The 25,173-nt window shown below is 36.1% G+C and overlaps 1 protein-coding gene across 6 annotated transcripts in view; it reads right to left on the reverse strand.

Moving 5' to 3' along the window:
- Positions 1-25,173, reverse strand: part of COP1 (COP1 E3 ubiquitin ligase) — a 259,243-nt gene that overhangs the window by 58,136 nt on the left and 175,934 nt on the right. For 5 of the 6 annotated variants that reach the window (XM_045048918.1, XM_045048920.1, XM_045048921.1 and 2 more), the window contains one exon: positions 1,072-1,189. In XM_045048918.1, coding sequence (XP_044904853.1) covers positions 1,072-1,189 — 118 coding nt within the window. Of the gene's footprint in view, positions 1-1,071; positions 1,190-20,023; positions 20,153-25,173 lie in introns of those variants that run through there. The other variant, XM_045048922.1, reaches the window with a different exon arrangement.

Genomic DNA, 25,173 nt, shown 5'->3' on the forward strand with positions numbered 1-25,173 from the left:
CCCATTACTACTCCTAAAGATGGGATATATTTTGACTGGTTAACACTAATTTAGGTTTGTGAACGAATTACCCTACGTTACCTTCCCTTAAAACTCAGTTCTCACTTTTTCCCCCTTGTTTGTAACTCTGTTCAAATTACCTTGCTAAGTCAACTCAAATTACCAACTTCTTACCAAGAGTAACTAGTATAGAGGTAGATGAGGAGGGAGGTACCAAGTGTTTAATACCAAGGCACTGTCATTAATAATCTCCTAAGATTAAAAATTAGAAAGCAAGGAAAAAAAAAAAAAAACTAACTGCAAAGAAGAAAACAAGGTGTCAGTAAGCATGAAAAGAAATAATAGATATGAAAAAGAGAAATTAAGAAAGTATTACTAGGCTAATACAAAATAAAGAGAGCTACGCAATGGATAACAGAAAGAAGGTGCTGCCTTTGTTAGAAGAGATTTCTCAGTGATATTTTAGCAACTGAGATTTACTTATCTGGTTGACCTCTTGTTAACCTTCAAACAAAATAAAAGCTTACATTATAATTCTCTACTGCAGAACGCTTCTCAAAGGATATTTGTCAAATATAAGCAGCCATACTTAAGTTACTTTCAAAACATATTTAAAACTCACCATGAAACCATAGGGACATCAAGTAATATAGAATCAACCAAATATTACTTAAAACCAAAAACAATACTACTGTACTGCAATGCAGATAAATATACAATAACATGTTAATTGATGTTAATAAATAAAACGTTTCTCATTCTATCCCATCAACTATGTTGTTTTTCTCTTAAGGAGAAATGGTGGCTGAAATTCAATCTTAAGTTCAAATGTTGAAAGGGGGTTGCATTAAAAACTAACATCATCGAGATTTTATTCATAAATAGCCTATAAAAGTGAGCAATACAAACCAGAATATACATGTATTTTAATTCTACAATAAAAAAATCTATTTATGAAAAAGTGCATATAGCACAGTGTCGCTCTTTACAGATACCCACAGTGACATTATAAAACTGGTAAATGATGATAGAGCTCTGTGTTAAGTTCAACCTCAGAAGAGTAATACTCACGCAGAGACAATTTCCTCACCACTCACAAACTTTGCATAAGACACTGCTTTTCGGTGTCCTTTGAATACCATGATTGGCTGTTTAGTGTTACGAAGATCATAGTAGTGGACACAGTGATCTAAAACAAATAAAGTAAAACAAAAGAAAAAGAAAAATGTAGTAAATGGAGAATGGAAAGCAAAGCGAAACTTAGCTGCTTTTGGTGTCTTTGATCAAATGTTTCAGGAATAATACCAATCTTGTAACAGCAGTAAACTAGGTGCTATGACTCATTTTTAAAGACCAGGAAGATACAGTGGGTTTTCTGTTTTGGATCTAGGAAAATATGGTTGCATAAAACAGTATATACACATATGCCAACATCAGCCTGACAGGGAGTTCCACTGTTATTTCCAGTGATCCTGGCTCTAGAATCAGAGTATTAAGGCTTCAAAGTAACTGAAAAATTTTTAAATGTATCCTCACATTTCAGATGACCTTATTTTAAAAAGATAATGTAACATTATAGGCTTCTGGTTAAAGATAATAATGCTATCTAATTTTATTTCTCACATTTGCTTTTGAGAAAATACTGAGACACATTTTACATATAATAAAACCAACTCACTGTAAGTATACAGGTCAATGATTTTTAGTAACTTTACCCAGTGGTGTGAGCATCTCCATAAATCAGTTTTAGAACATCTTCCTCATCCTAGTAAGATCCCTCATGCCCATTTATCGCCCATTGCCCTAGGCAATCAATATTATCTAACTTTCTCTAAAAATTTATCTTTTGTGGATATTCTATACACATAGAGTCCAACGATACACGGCTTCTATGTATGGCTTCTTACGCTTCATATTATGTTCTTGAAGTTCATCCATGTTTTAACATATGTCAACAGTTCATTCCTTTTTTTTTTTAATTCTTATTATTTTTGAATGAGAGCGAGACTGCGTTAGCAGGGAAGGGGCAGAGAGAGAGAGTGGGAGACAGAATCCCAAGCAAGTTCCACACTGTCAGCACAGAGCCCAATGTGGGGCTTGAACTCACAATTGACAGATCATGACTTGGGCTAAAACCAAGAGTTGGACCCTTTAACTGACTGAGCCACCGAGCCACCCAGGCATCCCAACAATTCATTCCTTTTTATTGCTGAATAGTATCCATTGTATGGATACACCACATTTTGTGTACCCACTCACCAGTTGAAGGATATTTGTTTCCACTTTTTGCCTATGGAAATTAATGCTGCTATGAACAATCACATTCAAGTCTTTGTGAGAACATGTATTTGGGTCCCATGTATATACCTAGAAGTGTAATTACTGTGCCACACGACAGTTTTATGTTTTTTTAAGAAACTAACAAACTGTTGACTTTACCATGTTACATTCATAGAACCAACATATGACGGTTTGTTTCTTTACATGAGTTCTTTGAAAATTCTGGATACAACTTTTATAAGACAAAAGTTTTAACAAATATTTTCAACCACTCTGTTGCTTGCCTTTTTAATGTTCTTAACAGTGTATTTTGAAGCACAGAAACTTTGAATTTTGGTAAGGGCCGATTTATCTTTTTTTTTTTTTTTCTTATAAACCCATAAAACACTTTAATCCAAGGTCTTGAAGATTTTCCCTCCATTTTTTTCCTTTTTTTAAAGTTTATTTAACTCTAAAAGAGAGGGCAAGAGCCTGAGTAGGGGAGAGGCAGAGAATCCCAAGCAGACTTGCCACTAGCAGTGTGAAGCATGACACGGGGCTCGAACCCGCAAACCATAGTATCATGACCTGAGCCAAATAAAGAGTCAGACATTTAACAGACTGAGCAACTCAGGAGCCCCTCTATTTTTTTTTTTTCTAAGTTTGTTTTAGGTCTTACATGTATGGTTTGTTTTTTTTTTTTAAGTTTATTTTTCTGTATGGTATGAAGGAGAAGTCAAAGTTCATCATCTTGCATGTGGATGGAGATGCATCCAGTTGTCCCTGCATGATCTGAGAACAAACTTCTCTAATGAACTACTTTAATACCCTTGTTGAAAACGAACTGACATCTGGATTCATAATTCTAATCAACTGATCTACATATATGTTACCTTCTGCCAGCACAACAAAGTCTTGTATAACTGTAGCCTTTATTTAAAAATTTTTAAATATTTTATTTTTGAGAGAGAGAGAGACCGAGCACGAGTAGGGGAGGGGCACAGAGAGAAGGAGACACAGAATTCAAAGCAGGTGCCAGGCTCCAAGCTGTCAGCACAGAGCCTGACGCAGGGTTTGAACCCACAAACTGTGAGATCATGACCTGAGCTGAAATCATACACTTAACCGACTAAGCCACTCAGATGCCCTGTTTTTTGTGTTAAGATTAAAAAAAAAAAAATCTTTTTAATTTTATTCGGAGAGAGAGAGAGACAGAGAGAGAGAGAGACAGAGAGAGAGAGAGACAGAGAGAGAGGCATACACATGTAAGCAAGGGAGGGGCAGAGAGAAGAAGAAAGAAATCCCAAGCAGGCTCCACACTGTCAGCACAGAGAGCACCACAGGTCTTGAACCCATGAACTATGAGATGATGACCTGAGCTGAAACCAAGAATGGGACGCTTAACTGACTGAGCTACCCAGGCACCCCTAGGAATTTATTTATTTTTATTTATTTACTCATTTATTTTTTTTTAATTTGCATCCAACTTAGTTCGCATACAGCACAATAATTTCAGGAGTAGAATCAGGTAACTCATCCCCTTCATATAACACCCAGTGCTCATCCCAACAAGTGTCCTCCTTAATGCCCCCTTGCCCATTTAGCCCACCCCCTACCCACAACCCCTCCAGCAACCCTGTTTGTTTTCTATATTGAAGAGTCTCTTATGTTTTGTCCCCTTCCCTGTTTTTCTATTATTTTTACTTCCCTTCCCTTGTGTTCATCTGTTGTGTATCTTAAATTCTACATATGAGTGGAGTCATATGATATGTCTTTCTCTGACTAATTTCACTTAGCGTAAGACCCTCTAGTTCCATCCATGTAGTTGCAAATGGCAAGATTTCATTCTTTTTAATTGCCGAGTAATACTCCATCATATACATATACCACATCTTCTTTATCCATTCATCCGTCGATGGACTTTTGGGCTCTTTCCATACTCTGGCTATTGTTGATAGCGCTGCTATAAACATTGGGGTGCATGTGTCCTTTCGAAACAGCACACGTGTATCCTTTAGATAAATACCTAGTAGTGCAATTGCTGGGTCGTAGGGTAGTTCTATTTGTAATTTTTTGAGGAATCTCCCTACTGTTTTCCATAGTGGCTGCACCAGTTTGCACTCCCACCAACAGTGCAAAAGAGTTCCGCTTTCTCCACATCCTCGTCAACATATGTTATTACCCAAGTTGTTAATTTAGCCATTCTGCCAGGTGTGAGATGGTATCTCATTGTGGCTTTGATTTGTATTTCCCTGATAAGTGACATTGAGCATTATTTTTCATGTATCTGTTAGCCATGTGGATGTTTCTTTGGAAAAGTGTCTGTTCATGTCTTTTGCCCATTTCTTGGATTATTTGTTTTTTTGGGTATTGAGTTTGATAAGTTCTTTATAGATTTTGGATACTAACCCTTTATCTGTTATGTCATTTGCAACTATCTTCTCCCATTCTGTCGGTTGCCTTTTAGTTTTGCTGATTGTTTCCTTCGCTGTGCAGAAGCTTTTTATTTTGAGGAGGTCCCAATAGTTCACTTTTGCTTTTATTTCCCTTGCCTCTGGAGACGTGTTGAGTAAGAATTTCCTGTGGTCGAAGTCAAAGAGGCTTTTGCTGCTTTCTCCTCTAGGATTTTGATGGCTTCTTGTCTTACATTTAGGTCTTTCATCCAATTTGAGTTTATTTTTGTGTATGGTATAAAAAAGTGATCCAGGTGCATTCTTCTGCATGTCGCTATCCATTTTTCCCAACACCATTTGCTAAAGAGACTGTCTTTTTTTCCATTGGATATTCTTTCCTGCTTTGTCAAAGATCAGTTGGCCATATGTTTGTGGGTCCATTTCTGGGTTCTCTATTCTGTTCCATTGATCTATGTGTCTGTTTTTGAAATAGTACCATACTCTCTTGATGACTACAGTTTTGTTATACATCTTGAAGTCCAGAATTGTGATGCCTTCAGCTTTGGTTTTCTTTTTCAGTATTGTTTTGGCTATTTGGGGTCTTTTCTGGATCCACAAAAAACTTAACACTGTTTGTTCTAGCTCTCGAAGATTTTGTTTTTACATAATTTCTACACTCAATGTGAGACTCAAATTTACAACACCAAGATCAAGAGTCTCATTCCTGACTGAGCCAGCCAGATGCTCCATAACTGCAGCTTTAGAACTCTGAAATTCAGTAGAAACGGTCCTCCAACTTTGTTCTTTTATAAAATTGTCCTGGTAATTTCTGTCCTTTAGCATTTCCATATAAATTTTAGGATCCGTTTATCATGTCTTGGGGAAAAAAGCCTGCTGAAAGTCTTACAGTGACTGAGTTGAATCTATGGGTCAATTTCAGGAGAATTACCATCTTAACAATATTAATGCATCCAATCTATGGACACAATGCATCTGCATTTATCTTAATTTTCCTCAGCAGACTTTTGTAATGTTCAGTGTATAAGACCTGCACTGACTTTATTAAATTTATTCCTTATGTATTTTATTCTTTTTGATGTTATTCTGAACAGAATCATGTTGTTATTTTTGGATTATACATTGTTCATGCACAGAAAGACTATTTTCTATACTGATATTTTATTCTGTGGCCCAGCTAACAATTATCAGTTCTAATCCTTTTTCTTTTTTTTTTTTTTTTAAGATTCCTCAAAATTTTCTACATACGGGATGATGTCACTGCAAATAAAGACAGTTTAATATTTTCTTTCAGGACATCTTTTATTTCCATTCTTCCCTGGCAATATTAGCTAGAATCTCCAGTACAGTGTTGAACCGCAAAGGCAAAAAGTGAAATCCTTGCCTTGTTCCTAATTGTAGGGGAAAGCATTCAGTCTTTCACTAGTAACTATGACTTTCACTTGTGGTTCTTCACAGAAACCCTCTGTCAGATTGACAAAGTTTCCCGCTATTTGCTTAAGAGTTTTAATTATCAATGGGTATGGAGTTTTGTCAAATGCCTTTTCTGTCTTTATTGGGATGACTGTGTGGTTTTAGCTCTTTATTCTATTAATATAGTCTATTACATTAATTGATTTTTGGATGTTGGATAAATCTGGTACTCCTGGTATAAATCTCACGCTGACATAGTGTATAATCTTTTAGATATGCCATTGAATTTGGTTTGCACGTATTTTATTCAGGGAATTTGCATCTGTGTTCTTGAAGAATATTGGTCTGTTTTTCTATTCGTGTGTATTTTGGGCTTCTGGTTTTGAAAAGTCTTCAGGGAACAACTTGTGAAGTACTAGTATAATTTCTTACCATTTGATAAAATTTACAAGTGAAGTGATCTGGGTCTCTGCTTTTCTTTGCAGGAAGGTTATTAGTTACTAACTCAATTTCTTTCCTTTTCATATGTCTATTCAAATTTTCTACTGCCTCTGAGCCAATTTTCACAATATGTGATGTTCTAGAATATTTTCACTTCATCTGTGTTATTAATTTGGCATACAGTTATTCCTAGTATTCTGCTGTAAACCTTTTACTATCTGAGAGATCAGCGGTAATCTCCCTTCTTTAAATCTTAATTTTAGTGACCTTTTTTTCTTAGTCTACCTAAAGGTTTGCCAATTTTGTGTTGCTCTTTTCAAACAACCAACTCTTACTCATTTACTCTCCTTTTTTTCCTGTTCACTATTTCATTATTTCCACCCTATTATTTTCTTCCTTCTGCTCATCTTTGGCTTGGTTTGCTATTTTATTCTAGATTTTTATGGTGAGAGCTTAGATTATTAAGATCTTTCTCATTTTTAATATAAACACTTGAAGACAGACATTTCTTCTAAGCACTGCTTCAGCCACTAGCACAGATTATGATATATGTTTTCATTTTCATATACATTCACTTCAAAATACTTTCTAATTTCCCTCACAAGTTCTTCTTTGACTGAAGGGTTATTCAGAAATTTCCAAATATTTGTGGATTTCCCAAATTAACTACTAAGGTCAATTTCTAACTAAGTTCCATTTTAGCCAGAGAACATGATTTTGACTATTTTGAATTTATATGAAATTTAAAATTTATTCACATTTATTACATGACCTAATATATGATCTATCCTGGAGAACGGTCCATGTTTGCTCGAAAAGAATGTACACTCATTCTGTTGTTGAGTGGAACGAGTTACACGTGGGGCTGTCAGGTCACGCTGCTACTGCCAGGCAAGTATTCCGCGTACCGGCTGCTTTTCTGTCCAGTTGTTTCATCAATTATTGACAGTAGAGTCCTTAAGTCTCCAACTACTTTTGGTGAATCGTCTATTTCTCCCTCCAATTCTACAAATTATAGTTTCATGCATTTCAAAATAGTTTGTGAATATCTGTATTTATAATTGCTGTATCTTGCTGAATTAATCCTTTTATCATTATACAATGGCTTTCTTTGTTTCCAGCACCAATTTTTACTTACAGTCTGTTTTGTCTGATTTAAATACAGCCATCTCAGCTTCTTCTTGGTTACCATTTGCACGCTACATCTTTTTTTATCTTTTTACTTCCAGTGTGTTTGTCTTTGAATCTAAAGTGTATCTTATAGACGGTACACAGTTGGTTCCCGTATTTTTTTTTTCATCCATTCTGCCAATCTCTGTAGCATGGAGTGTTTAATCCACTTACATTTAACATAATTATTTATATTATAAGATTCATCCTGCAATTGTACTTTTTGTTTCTCCTACATCTTTTTTGTTTCTACATTTCGCCCCTGGCCTTTTTTGTGTTAAAGAGCTATTCTCCAGGGTAACACTTGTGTTCCTCTGTTGCTGTTTTTTTATTATATTTCTTAGAAGCTATTTTCATTGTGGTTTTCTGGGGATTATAGATTATAATTAGCATATGAATTTAAGAAAATTTAATTCAGATCATCACTAATTAATTTTAATATTATGGGGAAATTTTGCTCAAATATAGCTCTTCCCCTCACTTTTCCACCCCATCCTCTGAGCTATATGGACATACATACTACATCGTTTTAGGGTACAAGCCCACGAACACAATTTTAGAACTCCTGTTTTACTCAGTTGTCTTTTAAATCAGTCAGAATTGTTACCAAAAATACATTTTAAACTATCTTCACCTAGTGTTTTTTATTACTCTATATGGATTTTCATTTCTACCTCATATCCTTTCCTTTCAGCCTGAAGGCCTGTCTGTAGTGTGTCTTGAACGGTAGGCATGCTAGAAAAGAACTTGCTCAGTTTACGTTTATCTCCGAATGTCTTAAATTCTTTATTTTTTCATGGATTTGTTTGCTGGATATTAAATTCTTTTGACAATCTTCCTTTCAGCATTTAGAATATATTACACTGCCTTCTAGCTTTCATGGTTTCTGATGAGAAACTGCTAATCTTACTGAGGATCTCTTTTATGTGAATTGCTTTTCTGTCGCTGTTTTCCAAGATTCTCTCCCTACCTTTGGCTTTCAATAGTTTGAACTTGAGGTGTTTAGGTATGCATGTCATTGAGTTTATCCTACATTGAGCTCACTGGGCCTCGTGGGTGTGTAAACTGATGTTTTTCATACAGTTTAGGAAGATTTTGGCCACTTTTTTCCTTAAATATTTTTCCATCCCTTTCTCTATTCTCTTATTTTCTGAGAGTCTGTTTATGTTGGCATGCATAACGGTGTCTCACAGGTTTCCAATCCTCTATTCATTTTTCTCCATTCTTAGACTGGATAATCACTACTGACCTAACTCCAAGTTCACTGATTCTTCTGCCAGATCAAATTTGCTTAGGAGTCCCTCTAGTGAATTTTTATTTCTGTTACTATACTTTTCAACTACAGTATTTCTATTTGTTTTTTTTTTCTATTTTTCTTAATACTCTCTATTTGGTGAGACATATTTTTTAAATTTCTCTTTCATTCCTTAATTGTGGTTTAATTCATTGAATGCTTTTATTAACAGCTGCTTGCAAGGCTCTAAGTGAAAGCCCAACATCTGTGATAGTTTCTACTAACTTTTCCTGTTTTGCATATGCCATAGTTTTTTGGGGTTTTTTGATAAAAAGTAGACATTTTAAATAATTAAATATAACTCTGGAATCAGTTCCTATATCCCTCTCCTGGGACTTTTGTTGGTGGTGTTGTTGCCACGTATTGGTCTAGAGACTTTTGCAGAAGTGACTCTAGTCTGTAAATCCCTGCTGTATGGAACCACTTAAGTCTCACTTGATTCCTTTTGTTTGTTTGTTTTAATGTTTATTTATTTTTGAGAGAGAGAGAGAGAGAGAGAGAGAGAGAGAGAGAGAGAGAGAACGAGAGAGCATGAGTGGGGGAGGAGCAGAGAGAGAGGGAGACATAGAATCTAAAGTAGGCTCCAGGCTCTGAGCTGTCAGCACAGAGCCCGACACAGGGCTGGAACTCACAAGCTGTGAGATCATGACCTGAGCCAAAGTCGGACGTTTAATCAACTGAGCCACACAAGCACCCCAAACTTGGTTTTCTTTTTCAAAAATTTTGTTTTGTGTTTTTTTTAACCTAGCTGAGTGAAGGTTGTTCTTAGGTCAGTATCACTGAGTAGTCACAAATTTTTCTTAAATGTTTTGAGCTAGTACATCTACTACCCTTTGCCAAGGGCACCTGTGTATTAGGGCATTCTTTCAAAGCTCAGGCAACTTATAAATCTCTGTTGGTCTTCACAGGTAAGCAACTGGAGCCCTCTCCAATTTTTCCTGGATAATTACACTGCCCTGACAACCATTCTACATCCCAGGAACACATGAGAGCTTTTTCAAAAGCCCCTGTGGCTGTTTTGTTGCCCACATCTTCCTTTTAAATTTCTGACTCAACTGTTTGCCCCATTTGGTATCACAGCTTAGACAACTGTGATACTACATCTGAGTGTTTTCAACAAGACCTTGGGTATAAGTCTATCCCCATGGAGCCTCTGAGTCAGGTCAAACAGAAAAACATCCCGTGAATGTGGCTCTCTTCAGTGAGTTCTAAGTCAGGTCAGATAGTGGGGCCTTCTGAGAAGCTCCTGAACCAATTTTTTCCCAATACTGGCTACAAGGCTGCTGGTTTTCAAGGATTATATACCACAGAGTTAGCTCATTTTTATACCTTTGCCTGTATTTCTGTTGCTTATATGGAAGCATGTTCCTACATTTTGTTTTCTGTTTACTATTGTAATTGCATTAAGTAATCACCTCAAATGACAGCAATCAGCTTATACTGTGGAGGTATAAATGTATAGCTGCAATCTGGCAAGTGCTAAAGTAAAAACGGGGGAAAAAGTCCTGTTTCTAGTGCTGTGCTCAGGTTAAATGTATCAGTTACAAAGATTAAACTTCTCTTTTGCACTAATAATTCAAAATGGAAAAACATTTCTGTAAAATAAGCCTTTGACTTCTGGTTACCTTATCAATTGGAAATAATCTGATATTATAAAAATAGCACAGTACAGTATAAAAATACTATCTTATTTTCAGGTTACTAAAAAACAAAAGGAGTAGGTAACGTATTAAACATGTAGGGATATAAGTAAAGGTTAAATTATCTCACTGTGTACTGCAAAAAGACTGTACAGTAGCTGGGCAAGAAAAGTAGCGTAGAGACTAAGTATAAAACGGGCAATGTTCCTACAGACTTGGCAATCTCAAAAGAAACTGTGCTACAATACTCAGAACCAGCTTACTATGTGCAGTGGTGATTTATTTTCAGCAAAACATATACTACTGCAAAAAAAACAACAACACCATATACTACTCCATCAATTATTGTTATTATGTCATCATGCTGCTATTGTCTTTTTTCAGTTTTATATTTTTACTGTACTTAACTAGTATTTGATTTGACTATAAGTTGCTTAAGAGCTAGGAACATAAGAAAGTGATCCGTAGTTTTATACTTGTACATATACTTTAGTAACATTATGATAAAAATAGTTCATATCAGAGGGGAGAAGTCCTCAGTAATTTTCTTTTACAAAGCGAAATCCTTTCTGAAGTGTCACCGTAAGTTTTAAAAATATTCTTAATAATTTCAGGATTTAGCATATGATCACATTTCTATGTCTTCTGTTTCCCCCAAACTTATTTTGAAAATTTTCAAACCTGCAGAAAAGTTGGAAGAGCAATAAACTGAACAACTTTGTACTTTTCAATCTAGACTCACCAAATGTAAATATTGTTACCTTATTTGCTTTATCCTCTCCTCTACAAATAAACAGACTCTTTTTCTTCCCCATGAACCATTTGTTAAATAAGTTTCAAACATCAGGATATTTTACCTATAAAAACATCAGCACCTACCTTCTACAAACAAGAAGAATTTCGACAATACCATTATGTCATATTCAAGAAAGATTGATAAGAATACAATTTAATACATTCTATATTCAAATATCCCAGCTGTTTTAAAGAAACAAAACCCCGAGTAGCTACCTATTTATTTAATTTTGTTCAGGCGTCACTCACTATATTCAATTTCTACGCCTCTTTGTTGTTTTCTGTATAACAACTTCTTAACACTGTTATTTTTGAGCATCTCAGGTAGTTGTTTTGCAGACAGTTCCACATTCTGAATTTGTCTGAATATTTTCTCACCATTATGTTCATGTTAAATATTTTTGACAAGAATACTATAAAGATTATGTTCCTTCCTACTGCATCACATGGCATATAATGTTTGTACCAACGGTGTGGCAAAATTTGATTTCTCAGTTAAATGCCCCCATGGCCTTGTCAATGTAAAGAAAATTTGTTTCTTTTATTTGAACCAAATTATGCTACATACACAACCATTAAGAGGAATACCAACAGAGAGTAATCTCCAGTAAAATTAGTAATTTTCCTGTAGGGATACCACAAATAAAGTGTTTCACTATTAATAAGGTAATCATTATTAATATGGTAAAATTACAGGATGAAAATAATCTCTTTGGAATACTGTAGAAATATCTTATTGAACTTAATATTTAATGAAGAGTTCATTACCTTTACTAAATGAAACAACTGTAACTGAGAAGTTAAAGTTTTTAAGTGTAAAGTCTAGCCATGCTAGACTGTGTTCCAAAAAGGAAGCATACAAAGGAAACGGGTTCAGTCCATAAACAAAATGGCCAGTGGGAAATCGAACTCAATTTCAGAAATCTTGAATTCTATTTTCAGGTTTCCCAGATACTTGTGAGCTTATAAAACTTTTCAGTGTCCTAGCTTTTGGATGTCACCATGATGGGGCTGGGGTCAGAAAGCAAGCTGAAGAAATAAAGTTTTCCTTAGGCAGGGCAAATAACTTCTGAATATTTTAAAATACGCAGGTCCAGGGGTGCTGGGCTGGCTCAGTCAGTAGAGCACATGACTACTGATCTCAGGGTTGTGAGTTTGAGCCCCATGGAGGGGGCAGAGTTTACTTAATTTTTTTGAAAAAAGTAAAAGAAAATGAAAATAAATACATAGGTCCACTAGTTACTGATATTTACCTCATATAGATAACATTACTGATTTTAAAAAAAACAATAATTACATGATTTGTTACTGCCTTTAAGCCTTCACGGATATCCTAAAATACGATGTTAGAGATCTGAAAGAAAGCTAGTCTTTGGAAAGAGAAGGATCAAACAAGTATAAGGTACATAATACAAATGTATATGAAATACTGTGGAGCATTTCTTTTTTTTTTTTTTTTTTTTTTAAGTTTATTTTTGACAGAGACAGAGTGTGAGCATGAGCTGGGAAGGGGCAGAGAGAGAGGGAGACACAGAATCCGAAGCAGGCTCCAGGCTCCAGGCTCCAAGCTGTCAGCACAGAGCCCGACGTGGGGCCCGAACTCATGAACTGTGATATCATGACCTGTGCCAAAGTCGGACACTTAATCGCCTGAGCCACCCAGGCGCCCCTGGAAGCATTTCTTTTTAACACCCACTCTGGATTGGTTGTTAGATCTTGTTCATCATTTGAGAAAGAATCAATCAGCAACTGTTCATTGCTTATTCTTTACCAAATACAATCGGCTCGGGTTCCAGCCTAAATAAAACCTCAGACATAGTAAATTTAACGCAGTATTAGTTAGCCTTTATGAAATACCCCTCTAATTCTTACCAATCTGCAAAAGATATACAAGTAATTGTGAGCAATATGGTCACAAAAATAGTAATTACTTATCTGTATATTAGATTAAGCCACAATCATCAAATAGTAGTTAAAAACAAACAAAAACAACTTCCAATTCTATATGTGAAACACTTGGAAGTCACTTTATCTTAATACCAAATAAAAGGTGAACAGATTAAAACATCAACGACTCTTTCCAGATTCCTAAGAGCGGCGACAGCTGTACTCAAGATTGAAGAGACAGGTCAATGAATGAATTAATGAATAAATGAATAAGCCCTGACTCGTGAGGGGAAACTGTGATAGAAAACAGTGTCTGGATAAAAATCTGATCTGTAACTGATGAACTGCTAGAGGCTCAGTGTGAACAAGTCTGAGAGTTAAAAACTCCAGGGAGACCCACTCATAGACGTCCTCCACAATTTTGTTAGATTTATTTCCCAGAGCTTGATCAAGTTCACAGAGTATCTTTGGAGTGGCAAAAATACTCCGTATGATGCTATAATGATGAATTCATGTCATTATACATTTGTCCAAATCCATAGAATGGACAACACCAAGAATGAAGCTTAAGCTAATCAATGGACTTTGGGTGATTATGATGTGTCACTGTGGGTTCAATAATGTTACAACTGTACCTGTCTGGAAAGGGATGTTGAGAATGAGGGAAGGTATGCATGCGTGGGAGTAGGAGATATATGGGAAAATGTCTGCATCTTCCTCTCAATTTGCTGTGAACCTTAAACTGCTCTAAAAAAAAAAAAATAGTATTTTTTAAAAAGTCTCAGTTATATATATTTTCCCTAAACATTGGTTTAAAAAATCTCAGTTACAAAAAAAAGTAGCAGAAACATTTATATGGAAGTCCTCCTTTGCCTAACTTATTTGAAACCCCAAGATACAAAATAGATTAAAGTAGAACTGCTCTGATTACAGCCCAAGTAGGAACAGGAACCCTTTTTATACTAAGCCTCTTTTCTCCCTATCTGCCTGGCCTTCCTTTCCACCACTCGACTCCTGAAGAAACTCAAGAAATATAATTCAAGGGGCACCTAGGTGGCTCAGTCTCTTGGTTTCAGCTCAGGTCATGATCTCACGGTTCCTGGGTTCAAGTCCGGCATCAGGCTCCGGGACAACAGTGTGGAGCCTGCCTCGGATTCTCTCTCTCTCCCTCTCTCTATGCCCTCCCCCCTCTCAAAATAAACAAACGTAAAAATGAAAAAAAAATTTAAAAAGAAAGAAGTAATTTGAAATGAAATCACTGTATTGATGAATATGAAAAAAAATATTTTTAGTTTTCCATACTGTTCTTCCCCGCCCCCCCCCCCAGGGAGACAGTATATTAATGAATTCCAAAGCTCACAGGTAAACAAAAACTTCTACCCCTCCCCCCAGATCCAACTCAAAATATCAAAAATAATAGAAAAAAGGTTTAACATTTGTATTTATTTGAATTTATCTGAAAATATATACATAACATATTAGTTGTGGAATATAGTTTTATTATCTTACTGCAATAAAGATTAGAGGTAAACATAAACCACACAACCTAAAATATTCAGAGTTTCTAAGATATTAAATAAGCACAAACTGTAGGCAAAAATTCCTGATCTCACAGTTTGTCTGCTTAGTTTCTATATAATAAAATGTGAATTACTAGGGAAATTTAAAGACCTATTTTCCTCTTGGCAAAATATTTTTTTTAATGTTTATTTATTTTTGAGACAGAGAGAGACAGAGCATGAACGGGGGAGGGTCAGAGAGAGAGAGAGAGAGAGGGAGACACAGAATCTGAAACAGGCTCCAGGCTCTGAGCTGTCAGCACAGAGCCCGACGCGGGGTTTGAACCCATGAACCGCGAGATCATGACCTGAGCCAAAGTCGGAGGCTTAACCGACTGAGCCACCCAGGCACCCCATTGGCAATATTTTTAAAAGTCAGAATTTTATAAAGTCGTTCAAACATCAAAAATCTAAATCTAGAGGCAATGTCATCCAAATCTTGAAGTCTCAATTTTAGAAATATAATATCTGGCATGTCCACACTAGAAACAAAGCGCTGAAATCCGTAACTCAAAATGCAGTACAAAATTATTTGCTCAACTTGGCCCCATTTGCTAAGTTTACACAGCCAAACTAAGCAGCTGCAAAAGTATCTGAACATTGATTTTGTGAGAATTAATTTGTTCAGTCTTCACTGATGAGCTTTACTTCAATCTCTTTTCACACACTTTTGCTTTACAAAGTCAAAAAGCAAATAATGCTAATAATGACTAATGATATCAGAGACACTTAATTTTTTTTCATTACTCGAAAGGCATTATAAAAACAACTCCTGTCCATCACTCAGAGTCCAGGCTACGACAAAGCTTCTGGAGATTCCTCCATTTAGACAGGCGAATAGACAGGCAATTACAACATTCTAGGCAGGTCCACACCACCCTTTCCCTTCCCACTAACTCTTTGATATCTAGGTCCCTGAGGCCAGCAACTTTCTATCACTACCATTAATTAACCAGGCAATGTGACTTCAGCTCACATGCTCAGTTCTCTGGTTTTAATCCTCTGCTCTTTCTAACCCTTTGTGATTTTAATACTTTATAAGCTCTGCATCTAAAATAATATTTTACATATTTTATCTAAAATGTTTGTTGACAGAGGATTTTCAGTTTATTTTGTCTATCATATTGTTAGAATCAGAACTCCCTTCTGAGTTATCTTATTACTTTCTTTGACATAGCCATTTGAGGCAAGATTTCAAAATAAAAAACTGATTAACCCTCAACTCAGGTCAAGTAACTAATTTTCTGGTGTGTTTCACAACTGTCCCTCCATTTCCAGGGGCACTTTCATCTGACCCAGGGTGCACAGAGATCTGTATTTTAAACAATGTGCCAGAATTATTAAGTCTTTGTATAGTAGTAATATAATAAATTAGTTTTTCAATCATACTCTTGCATGGAGTCTAAAATGGAGAACTTAACTGTAAAAGATAATGCAGATTTGGGGCTCAGTCTATTTAATTACCTCTTTATGCTATTTAAAAAAAAATCAAAATATATCCTATTATCTCAATAACAGTTCACAAGAAAGATTTATTTTTCTTTTACTGGACAGATCTGAGCCTTGTGTTTTCTAAATGCTGTTAAAACAGAGACTTAATATTTTAATGCTGTTATGTTCACTAGACAACAAAGCTTTCTTACTGGGACACATAAAAGGCCTACATCTACATTTCCAAATTCTTGTTTCACCAATTCAGAAATTTGTCAATATCTTTATTTTTTATTTGAAGAGGGAAAGCACGCATGCGTGCGTGTGTGCGCGCACGCGCGCACACACACACACATATGCATGTGAAGGGGGAGGGGCAGAGAGAGAGAGAGAGAGAGAGAGAAAGAGAGAAAGGGGGGAGGGGGGAGGGAAGGAGGGAATCCCAAGCAGGTTCCGTGCTGTCAGCACAGAGCCCAACGCAGAGTTCTATCCCACAAACCGTGAGATCATGACATGAGCTGTAATCAAGAGTTAGATGCTTGGGGCGCCTGGGTGGCGCAGTCGGTTAAGCGTCCAACTTCAGCCAGGTCACGATCTCGCGGTCCGGGAGTTCGAGCCCCGCGTCAGGCTCTGGGCTGGTGGCTCAGAGCCTGGAGCCTGTTTCCGATTCTGGGTCTCCCTCTCTCTGCTCCTCCCCCGTTCATGCTCTGTCTCTCTCTGTCCGAAAAATAAATAAACGTTGAAAAAAAATTAAAAAAAAAAAAAGTTAGATGCTTAACCAACTGAGTCACCCAGGCACCCCTGGAAATGTCTTTAGTATAGTTACTACAGTCCCAGGGGAAGGGAAAGGAGAAGGAGTAGACGTAAAACTGCTGAGGAATAATCTCAAAACACCAATGCTTGGTCTCCTCTCTGAAGATTATAATTTGGTAGGTTTGAGATAGAAACCAGATAAAATTTTTCAGTTTCTCAGATTTTAAAAGCTATTGTTCTAATGCTATTTTCACAATATATTGTAATTTATTTGCTTGTCTATCTTATCTAACGAGCTGTGACATCAGGAAAAGTAGGATTATTTTTTATTTTTGTATGCACAGTAACAAGTATATTTTTTAAATGTGTTTCTGAAGTTAATAAATGAATGCTATAACTCCAATGAAAAGAATTCCAGGCACTCTGGTAAGTGTGACAGAGGGGAAAAAAATTTTTTTTTTTTTTTTTTTTTAGAACGGTTACAAGGTCAAGCTCCTCTAAATAATCAGTACGTACTTTCCTTCTAGGTACTGAGAAACCTTTAGATATATATTTCACGTTGTAGAAGTAGATCTGTAAGTAGAACTGCAGAGTGCAAAGTCCACTGAGTATATGTGCTTATGCTGGTCAGTATCACACCAGATTACTAAGGATCCAGGGTGTAACTAAGTATCACTTAACTGCAATCTCACCGATGTTTCATACGACCAAAGCTTCCCAAGGCTGACGCTCCCATTCCATGTGTCTCCCAACAAGCTTTTATTCAGAATCCAGTATTCCAGAGTTATATCAAGTGGCTGGTTTCGTTTTTATTTTTTGCAATTTAGATCTGGTGCAGATCCATCTTTTTGTATCCATTCCTCCATCATCCACCTAAATATCTGTCCATGCATCTGCCTGTACAAGTAGGGTTAACATCTTCTATCCATCAGGTGCTGAGTTACCTAAACCAGCTTTTGGTTGTTTGGAAAAAAATCTTTGTCTTTACTTGTGAAAGATTTTTTGGCTGGATATAGAACTTTGGGTTAAATTTCTTTTAGCACTTTATTTTTATTTAAGAGAGCGAGTGAATATATGTGCAAGTGGGGGAGGCACAGAGAGACAGGGAGAGAGAGAATCTGAAGTGGGCCCCACACCCAGCATGTAACCCCAACCCAGGGCTCGATCTCACCACTGTGAGATCCTGACCTGAGCCAAAATCAAGAATCGGACGCCCAACTGCTGAGCTACCCAGGTGACCCTCTTCTAGCACTTTAAATGTGTCAGCGGCGCCACTGGTTTTTGGCCTGTATAGTTCATGATGAGAAGTCTGCTATAATTTTTATATTCCACTTTCTATATTTCTTTCATTCTGACTACCTTCAAGAATTCACTTTGTTTTCAGTATTTTGACTATGACTTAACTAGGCATTTTGGGTCCATTTTTTATTTTATCCTCTTTGAGGTTCTGTGAGTTTCTGGTATCTGTGATTTGTTATCTTTCATCAGTCTTGGAAAACTTTTGGTCTTTATCTCTTCAATTTTTTTTTCCTTTTCTCTCCTACTTCTACAATGCCAAATACAAGTGTGTTTTATTATCCAACAAATCTTGGATACTGTGTTGTTTTTCCCTCCCACTCTTTTCTTGATGTTTCATTTTGGGTAATTTTTATTGACCTACCTTCAGGTTTATTTAGATTTTTCTCAGATTATATCCAATCTGCTAATGAGCACATCTAAGAAGTCCTCATTGTTAATATCAAGGTTTATATTTTAGTATTATCATTTCACTTTTTAAAAATACTTTCCATCTCTCAACTGAAAACTCTTCATCTTTTCAAGTATATTGTCTACCTTTCCTGCTAGATCCTTTAACATAATAATCAGTTATTTAAAAATTTGTCTCATATCCTAACATCTGGGTCATCCATAAATCTATGGATTTCTTCTGAGTTTTGGTAATAGAATGCTTACTCTTACTTGTCTGTATGTCACATACTTTTTTTATTAAACATAAGAGATCATATACAGAACAGTAGATACTGAAATAAATGGTACTTCTGCTTGGAAATAAATATACCTCTTTTTGTGTAAGGCCATTCATGTAAGGGGATCAATCAATCTAGTCAGTGGTTAAACAGCATTTCAGTTTCAGTTGTTAAGCTGGCCATTAAGTGTACCACGGGCCATTAAGTGTACCACAGGCTTCAAATCTTTCCAGTCATGAGTTATCATCACCTTGTGCTTAGTGTGGATCCTGGTCGAAAGAAATTTTTCTCTGTATTCCTGTTCTACTCTTACCTTTTTATCAGTTCCTACAGGTCAGCCTAAGAGAGAATCTTTCTCCATGCTCTTCTCCCTCCCTCAGTGGCAGAAGGGTCTTAACTTGTTCCTTTTGTTTTATTTGGCTGTTTTTATTTTTATTTTTTTTTTGCTTTTTATAGTAGGATTCCATTTGGAGCAGGGGATCTCAGTTCTTCTGGTCCATCATGAGTCGTAGGAAGAGTTCATATGCCTGAGCTTCCAATGTGGGGTCTTCTTAGCATTCCAAGCCCCTGCCATCATGGCAGCCAAATTCTACATATATCTTGTGCATGTTTTAGGCAAGAGAGAGTTTCATGCCACTTCATCAGTGGTAGTAGATCTCTGCTTTGCACTGATGCAGGATACTGGGGTCAAGAAGTTTTCCTCGTTCACTTCCAGTAGCTTAAAGTTTCTGCTCCATATGAGAAGAGGATTCGGAGAAATGGGTGATGTCTTGTGCTGGTCTTTTGTAGGGACTGATCACTTTGTGAACTCCTGCATGCCTGATGTAGGCTATTGCCCTCACCCATTCTTTCTTGTTAGAAGCCAGTGGAGTGACATGGAGAAGAGCATATGAGTAAGTGGGCACTCCCCTTTTGTTTCGGGCTTCCAGTTATTCTACACAGATATGCCAACCCACATGTGGCCTTTAAGAATGCATTAAAATTTTAGCTCATTTCTTCTTACCAGCTTCTATGGTGGCTACCTCTTCCTCTTGTGGTCTGCAATTGGTGAATAGTTCATGTGTCCCATCCTTCCTTGGAGGGGCTTGTCATTCCTTGGAATTCAGTTCCCATGCCTTGTGACCTCAGCTCTCTGACAGGGGTCAAGAAAAGTTATAATTTTGTAGCTCATACAGCTTTTTCTATTTTCAAGGTGAGAGTAACATTTTCTGGTGGTTTTCTATATACAAAGCAGAACTCCCAAAGTGCCTATCGACAGCATTTTCTTATCATATTTATGAAACACACATTCTAAATTCTTGCATACTTACAAAAAAACTACACTGGTCCTGCCTGGTGTAGTGTTTCTTTTCACTCACACCAGTCTACGATAGTAACAGCTCAATCTTTCCTTGTTCACACTGCAGCAGCACTTTTAAAGTATCCTGGCTAGAAAATTTTAACATATATACTGGCAAACTTGGCCTCACAGTCAGCTGGTTGTCACACTGACATCAGTATCACTATATAGCCAGTTAGATATAAAGTCTGATAAAATGACTAAGGAAAAGAATAAATACAAGGTATAAATATAAGAATAATTTCTAAGTTTATGAAAGGTGAAAACAGTATTTTCTCAACAAAATCTCAGATATTTTTATTGGATTAGTAATCTGAAAAAGGCCTTTACACCTAGGTTTCCTGGCATGGTTAAGAACTGACAGGGAGAGTTAGCAAGAACTACAGTGAGCTGGTGGTGATGAAAATAAATCACAAAATATGTGTGAAGTGAGAGGAAGAGACATAAACATGGGTTTGAGAGCGACCGGTAAGTGCAGAATGACAGGCAGGACTAGAGAAAAAAAGAAAAGAAAGGAAAGGAAGAAGAAGAAGAAGAGGAGGAGACGAAGAGGGACCTGACAGAAGAGGGGAAGGAGGGAGGTAAGGAAGAGTGAAGGCAAAGAGAATATAAGAGAGAGAAAGAGAAGGGAGAAGAGAGAAAAAAAGGAAGGAAAAAGTTGAGAGAGTAAAAGAGAGCGCTAGAGAAAGAGAGAGCACGAGCAAGCGTGAACACGTAAAAAAAGAAGTTTCTGAGATGCTCAACTTCTTTCTATCCACAGATGGTTCAATTATACTAGACGAGTCCAGGTTTCCAGATTCCTGTATGAACGTAAGAAAAAGATCCCAGATCTCACCAAAACTCCTTTCTTTAGGTCATGAAAACATATTTCCTTCCAATAAAAAATATGTTGTTTTTTCATTGAACATTGTACAATAACTCATTTAAAAATTAATCTGCCAAATAAAGCACTTACCTAGCACCTAATTTTTGACCAGTAACAACCATTCATTGACTCTCTACCATCTAGAACTATCCACTCCCATCATCTCCCCACTTAACCAGGTAGACTCACAGACTTCTACTTTTTTGCTTAAAAGAATACTGTAAAACTACAGCCTCATGAATTTTAAGTCAGTGTCTAAAAGTTCTCATCACATATTTAAATATTTGCAAGAGTTGTCATTTATAATATATTTATGTGGTGACATTTTATAATATAAATTTAGTGTACCTAATGAAATCTAAATACCACAGTGATTTGATGTTCAACATCATCCTTTAAAAAATACATGAATAAGCTATTCTTTAATAATGGAAAACTTTACATACTCTTTTCCTTGAAAGTACATAGACATTCTCCTTGCAAAGTAAAATTTATCCAACTGATTTCATGCTTTTTATACTATCTTACTTATTCTCTCTTCTCTGGAAAAAAAATGAACATTAACCTCATTTCCTGTGACCAAAATGCTCTAACTGTAAGAAATTCTTTCCATATGAATTATCATTAAAATTATTAGTTGCACACAATTGATAAATAATACAACACACTTTGACAACTGTATTATTAAACAAAAGTAACATTTTATTGGAAATGTATATTTTCAAAACGGGGTTGTGGCATCCCCTCTCCCTGTGCCCTCTCTCCCCATTTTGTTCTGGTAACTGTAAATAAATATTATACACTCTCAGAATTCTATTCTTATTGTCCAGCATTAATTCTATTCCTCAGGTTCATTTATTTCTATAGATATGTCATAGAAATGGAAATTTTTCTCAATTTTTTAAATCCCAAATTTATGCCAAAAATCTCATAGTAATCTATCGTCAAAAAAAACCTTTTAATGATTTATTATTTTGATTAGACCATCCTTCAATTTTACTGAATGCAAAATTTATAACCTTGTTACTTGGTAATTAAGAGTAACTGAAAATCACAATTTCTGCAAAACACTCAAATGCTTTTACCGGTATCAAATCAAATATACAGGACCCTAATCCTTTATCCCAAGTAGTTGGAGCAGATAAGTATTACAATACTGAATTTTTCTGATTTTGACAGGAAATATGCTTCATATTATGTACCACTCCCATTAAGGTTTATGTCAGCATCCTGTAATCAAATATATTACTATTACTGCTGGAAAACTTACGAAAAATTATACTAAGGTGTGTGTGTGTGTGTGTGTGTGTGTGTGTGTGTGTGTGTGTGTGTGTATCTGTTCTAGATCTGATGTCATCAAATGAGCAATGAATTTCTGGTATTCAAAGCTTTCTGGATTTTCACACTGCAGATATTGGGAGTGTGGATCAGTATTAATTATACCTGTTATTGTGGTGCCTGGGTGGCTCAGTCAGTTAAGCGTCTGACTCTTGATTTCCGCTCAGGTCATGATCTCACAGTTCATGAGTTTGAGCCCCATATAGAGGTCCTGGATGCCAGTGCAGAGCCTGCTTGGGATTCTCTCTCTCTCCCCGTCTCTCTCTGCCCCTTCCCCACTCTCGCACGCATGTGTGTGTGTGTGCACGCTCATCCGCTCTCAAAACTAAAAAAAATTACACCTGTTACTGCCATAGTCTCAGAAAGGTTGCAAAAACTCCAAATACTGCAATTTTAATATAGTTTAGCCTACAAAGTGTTTTGGGTGCACTATTTCGCTTTGTGCTTTTGTGTTATTTTACGATTTAAATGTATTTTTGTCAAAACCTGACAGGGTAGATTTAGTTTGTCAGCTTACATATTAAAAACAACTAGATTTATTCTGCCAGGTTATCTTTTTGAATTCAAATTGAAGTGTTAATATGCATCCCTGTAATACCACACTGTTTTTCTGAATTCTGATGCTATGACAGATAAATGTATAAACAGGGTGCAAAGTTTATTGCCCAAAGGAATAAGAAGGTCCACATTCAAAACCTGGTGCTAATAAGCTCTCAGCTTTGCTTCCCCCAGTGATACTTAAGAATAAGGAACAATGCATACTTTTCTACTTCCATTGCTGCACTCAACCAACATCTAAAGTAAAAGCACTATAACACAGTATAAAATATACTTTCTTTAATGCCATGTTTCACTCTTAATAGAAATATCTATAAGAGAAAAAATGATAGAAAGTTACTCTAATAATGACATTTTGAATCATCCCTTTGATAATCCTGAGGTTTTTACAGCCTGGAACAATGTACCATATTACAATTCATGAGGATGTGACATATGCTTTTCCCTTGGAAAACAGGAAAAAAGCTATCGTAAAAGTTGAAGTCAAAAGGACAACAGGCATGACACCTCACATGTCAATGTCAGGTATATCAACTGGCACATGAAATTTGGGGATCTAAAACTGAATCTTCTTAAATCTGTTAAGTTTCTACACACATTTGAAATACTTCCAGTGTTCCTTCAGGATGTTCTTACTCCAGGTTGAAAGCTTCTGTTTTACATTACATACCAAGTATTTAAGTGTATCTTTCCACACATGAAGATTTTTTTAAAGCATGTGTATAAAGGTACTACAGTGATTTTATGTTGATTTTTCCTGTACTTTCAGACAAGTGGAAGCCGGTGAAGGTAATACAATAGGCTACGTGTATACTGCCACTCTATATGTAATGATTTTTTATAGACAGAAGATGGTTAGAGCCTTGATAATTATGTAAAAGGCCTTTATTCCCTCGATGCCATACAACTTCATAGAAAGTGTATTAATCAGCCACTGCCACAGAACTGCTGTGTAATAAATATTCCAGAATGCAGTAGCATAAAACCTTCATTTATTCTCAACAAATAAGGATAGCTTAGAGTTGGCTGATTTCAGTTCAGCTTGTTTGTGTGTCTGGAGGTTGAACGATTTGGCTGGGTTAATAAGCAGGTACTGCTCCAACTGTCTTCCCCCGCCACCCCACCCTCCTTCTGCCCCCGGACCAGCAGCTGGCTTGAGCATGTTCTCCTCATGGTAATGGCAAAGGGGCCAAGGCAAGTCACTGGTCAAACACAGAGTCAAAGGTGGGTGTTTCCCACAGCAGAAAGCACTATTTTATGGCAAAGCACATAGATACAGGGAGGGGTGAAGAATTGAGACCATTAATGCAATTTACTATCAACATTAAAATCTAAAACCTATCTTTCAGTATCGTACAATAGCTTAATATTGATTAAAAGAAGACTAATTAATTTGGCTCTGTTGTTAAAATTAGTAGAATCTATAATGTGGTTTATACACCTTAAAATTAATTCAGAACCACTAATGGAAGAAGTATTAACAGGTGCTAGCACTGTATTTATGCACTGAAGGTAACAAAAAGATGAGATAATCATCAATCAATGGAAAGAAAGCTGGCTTAGACAAGCTTTCAAGTTCCTGGCTTATAATACTGACATGGCAATCTATACATTCTATTTTAAGCTAGGGGTAGGGGGAATCTGGTCACATGTGATTTAATTCAATTTAGTCCATTAAGATAATATTTTAAACACAGTGTCTAAGAAATACCTGTAACTCAGATACTAGTGGCTAAATTTTATATTTTCTGCAGCAGCCCTTTATAATACACAGTATCTTCTTAGATCTTCATTCTAATTTTCTCAAGAAATAATCTGTAAATTATGATTCATCACTCTCCTGTGTTAAGAATATTTAAAAAAATCTAACCTTGCAAACAACGTGAAAACACCAAATAAATGTTTAAATTCAGAAAAAGGATTTCAATTTTCTAACATGAGTTTTCCAAAATATTTAAGGTATTGCATATGACCAATTTTCAATAATCTAGAATATATAATAGTAAGCCACACTTAGAAGTCAATTTTTTAAAACCTCAATGAGGAAAAACAC

The sequence above is a fragment of the Felis catus genome, chromosome F1, assembly GCF_018350175.1.
Source record: "Felis catus isolate Fca126 chromosome F1, F.catus_Fca126_mat1.0, whole genome shotgun sequence".
Taxonomy (NCBI): Eukaryota; Metazoa; Chordata; class Mammalia; order Carnivora; family Felidae; genus Felis; species Felis catus.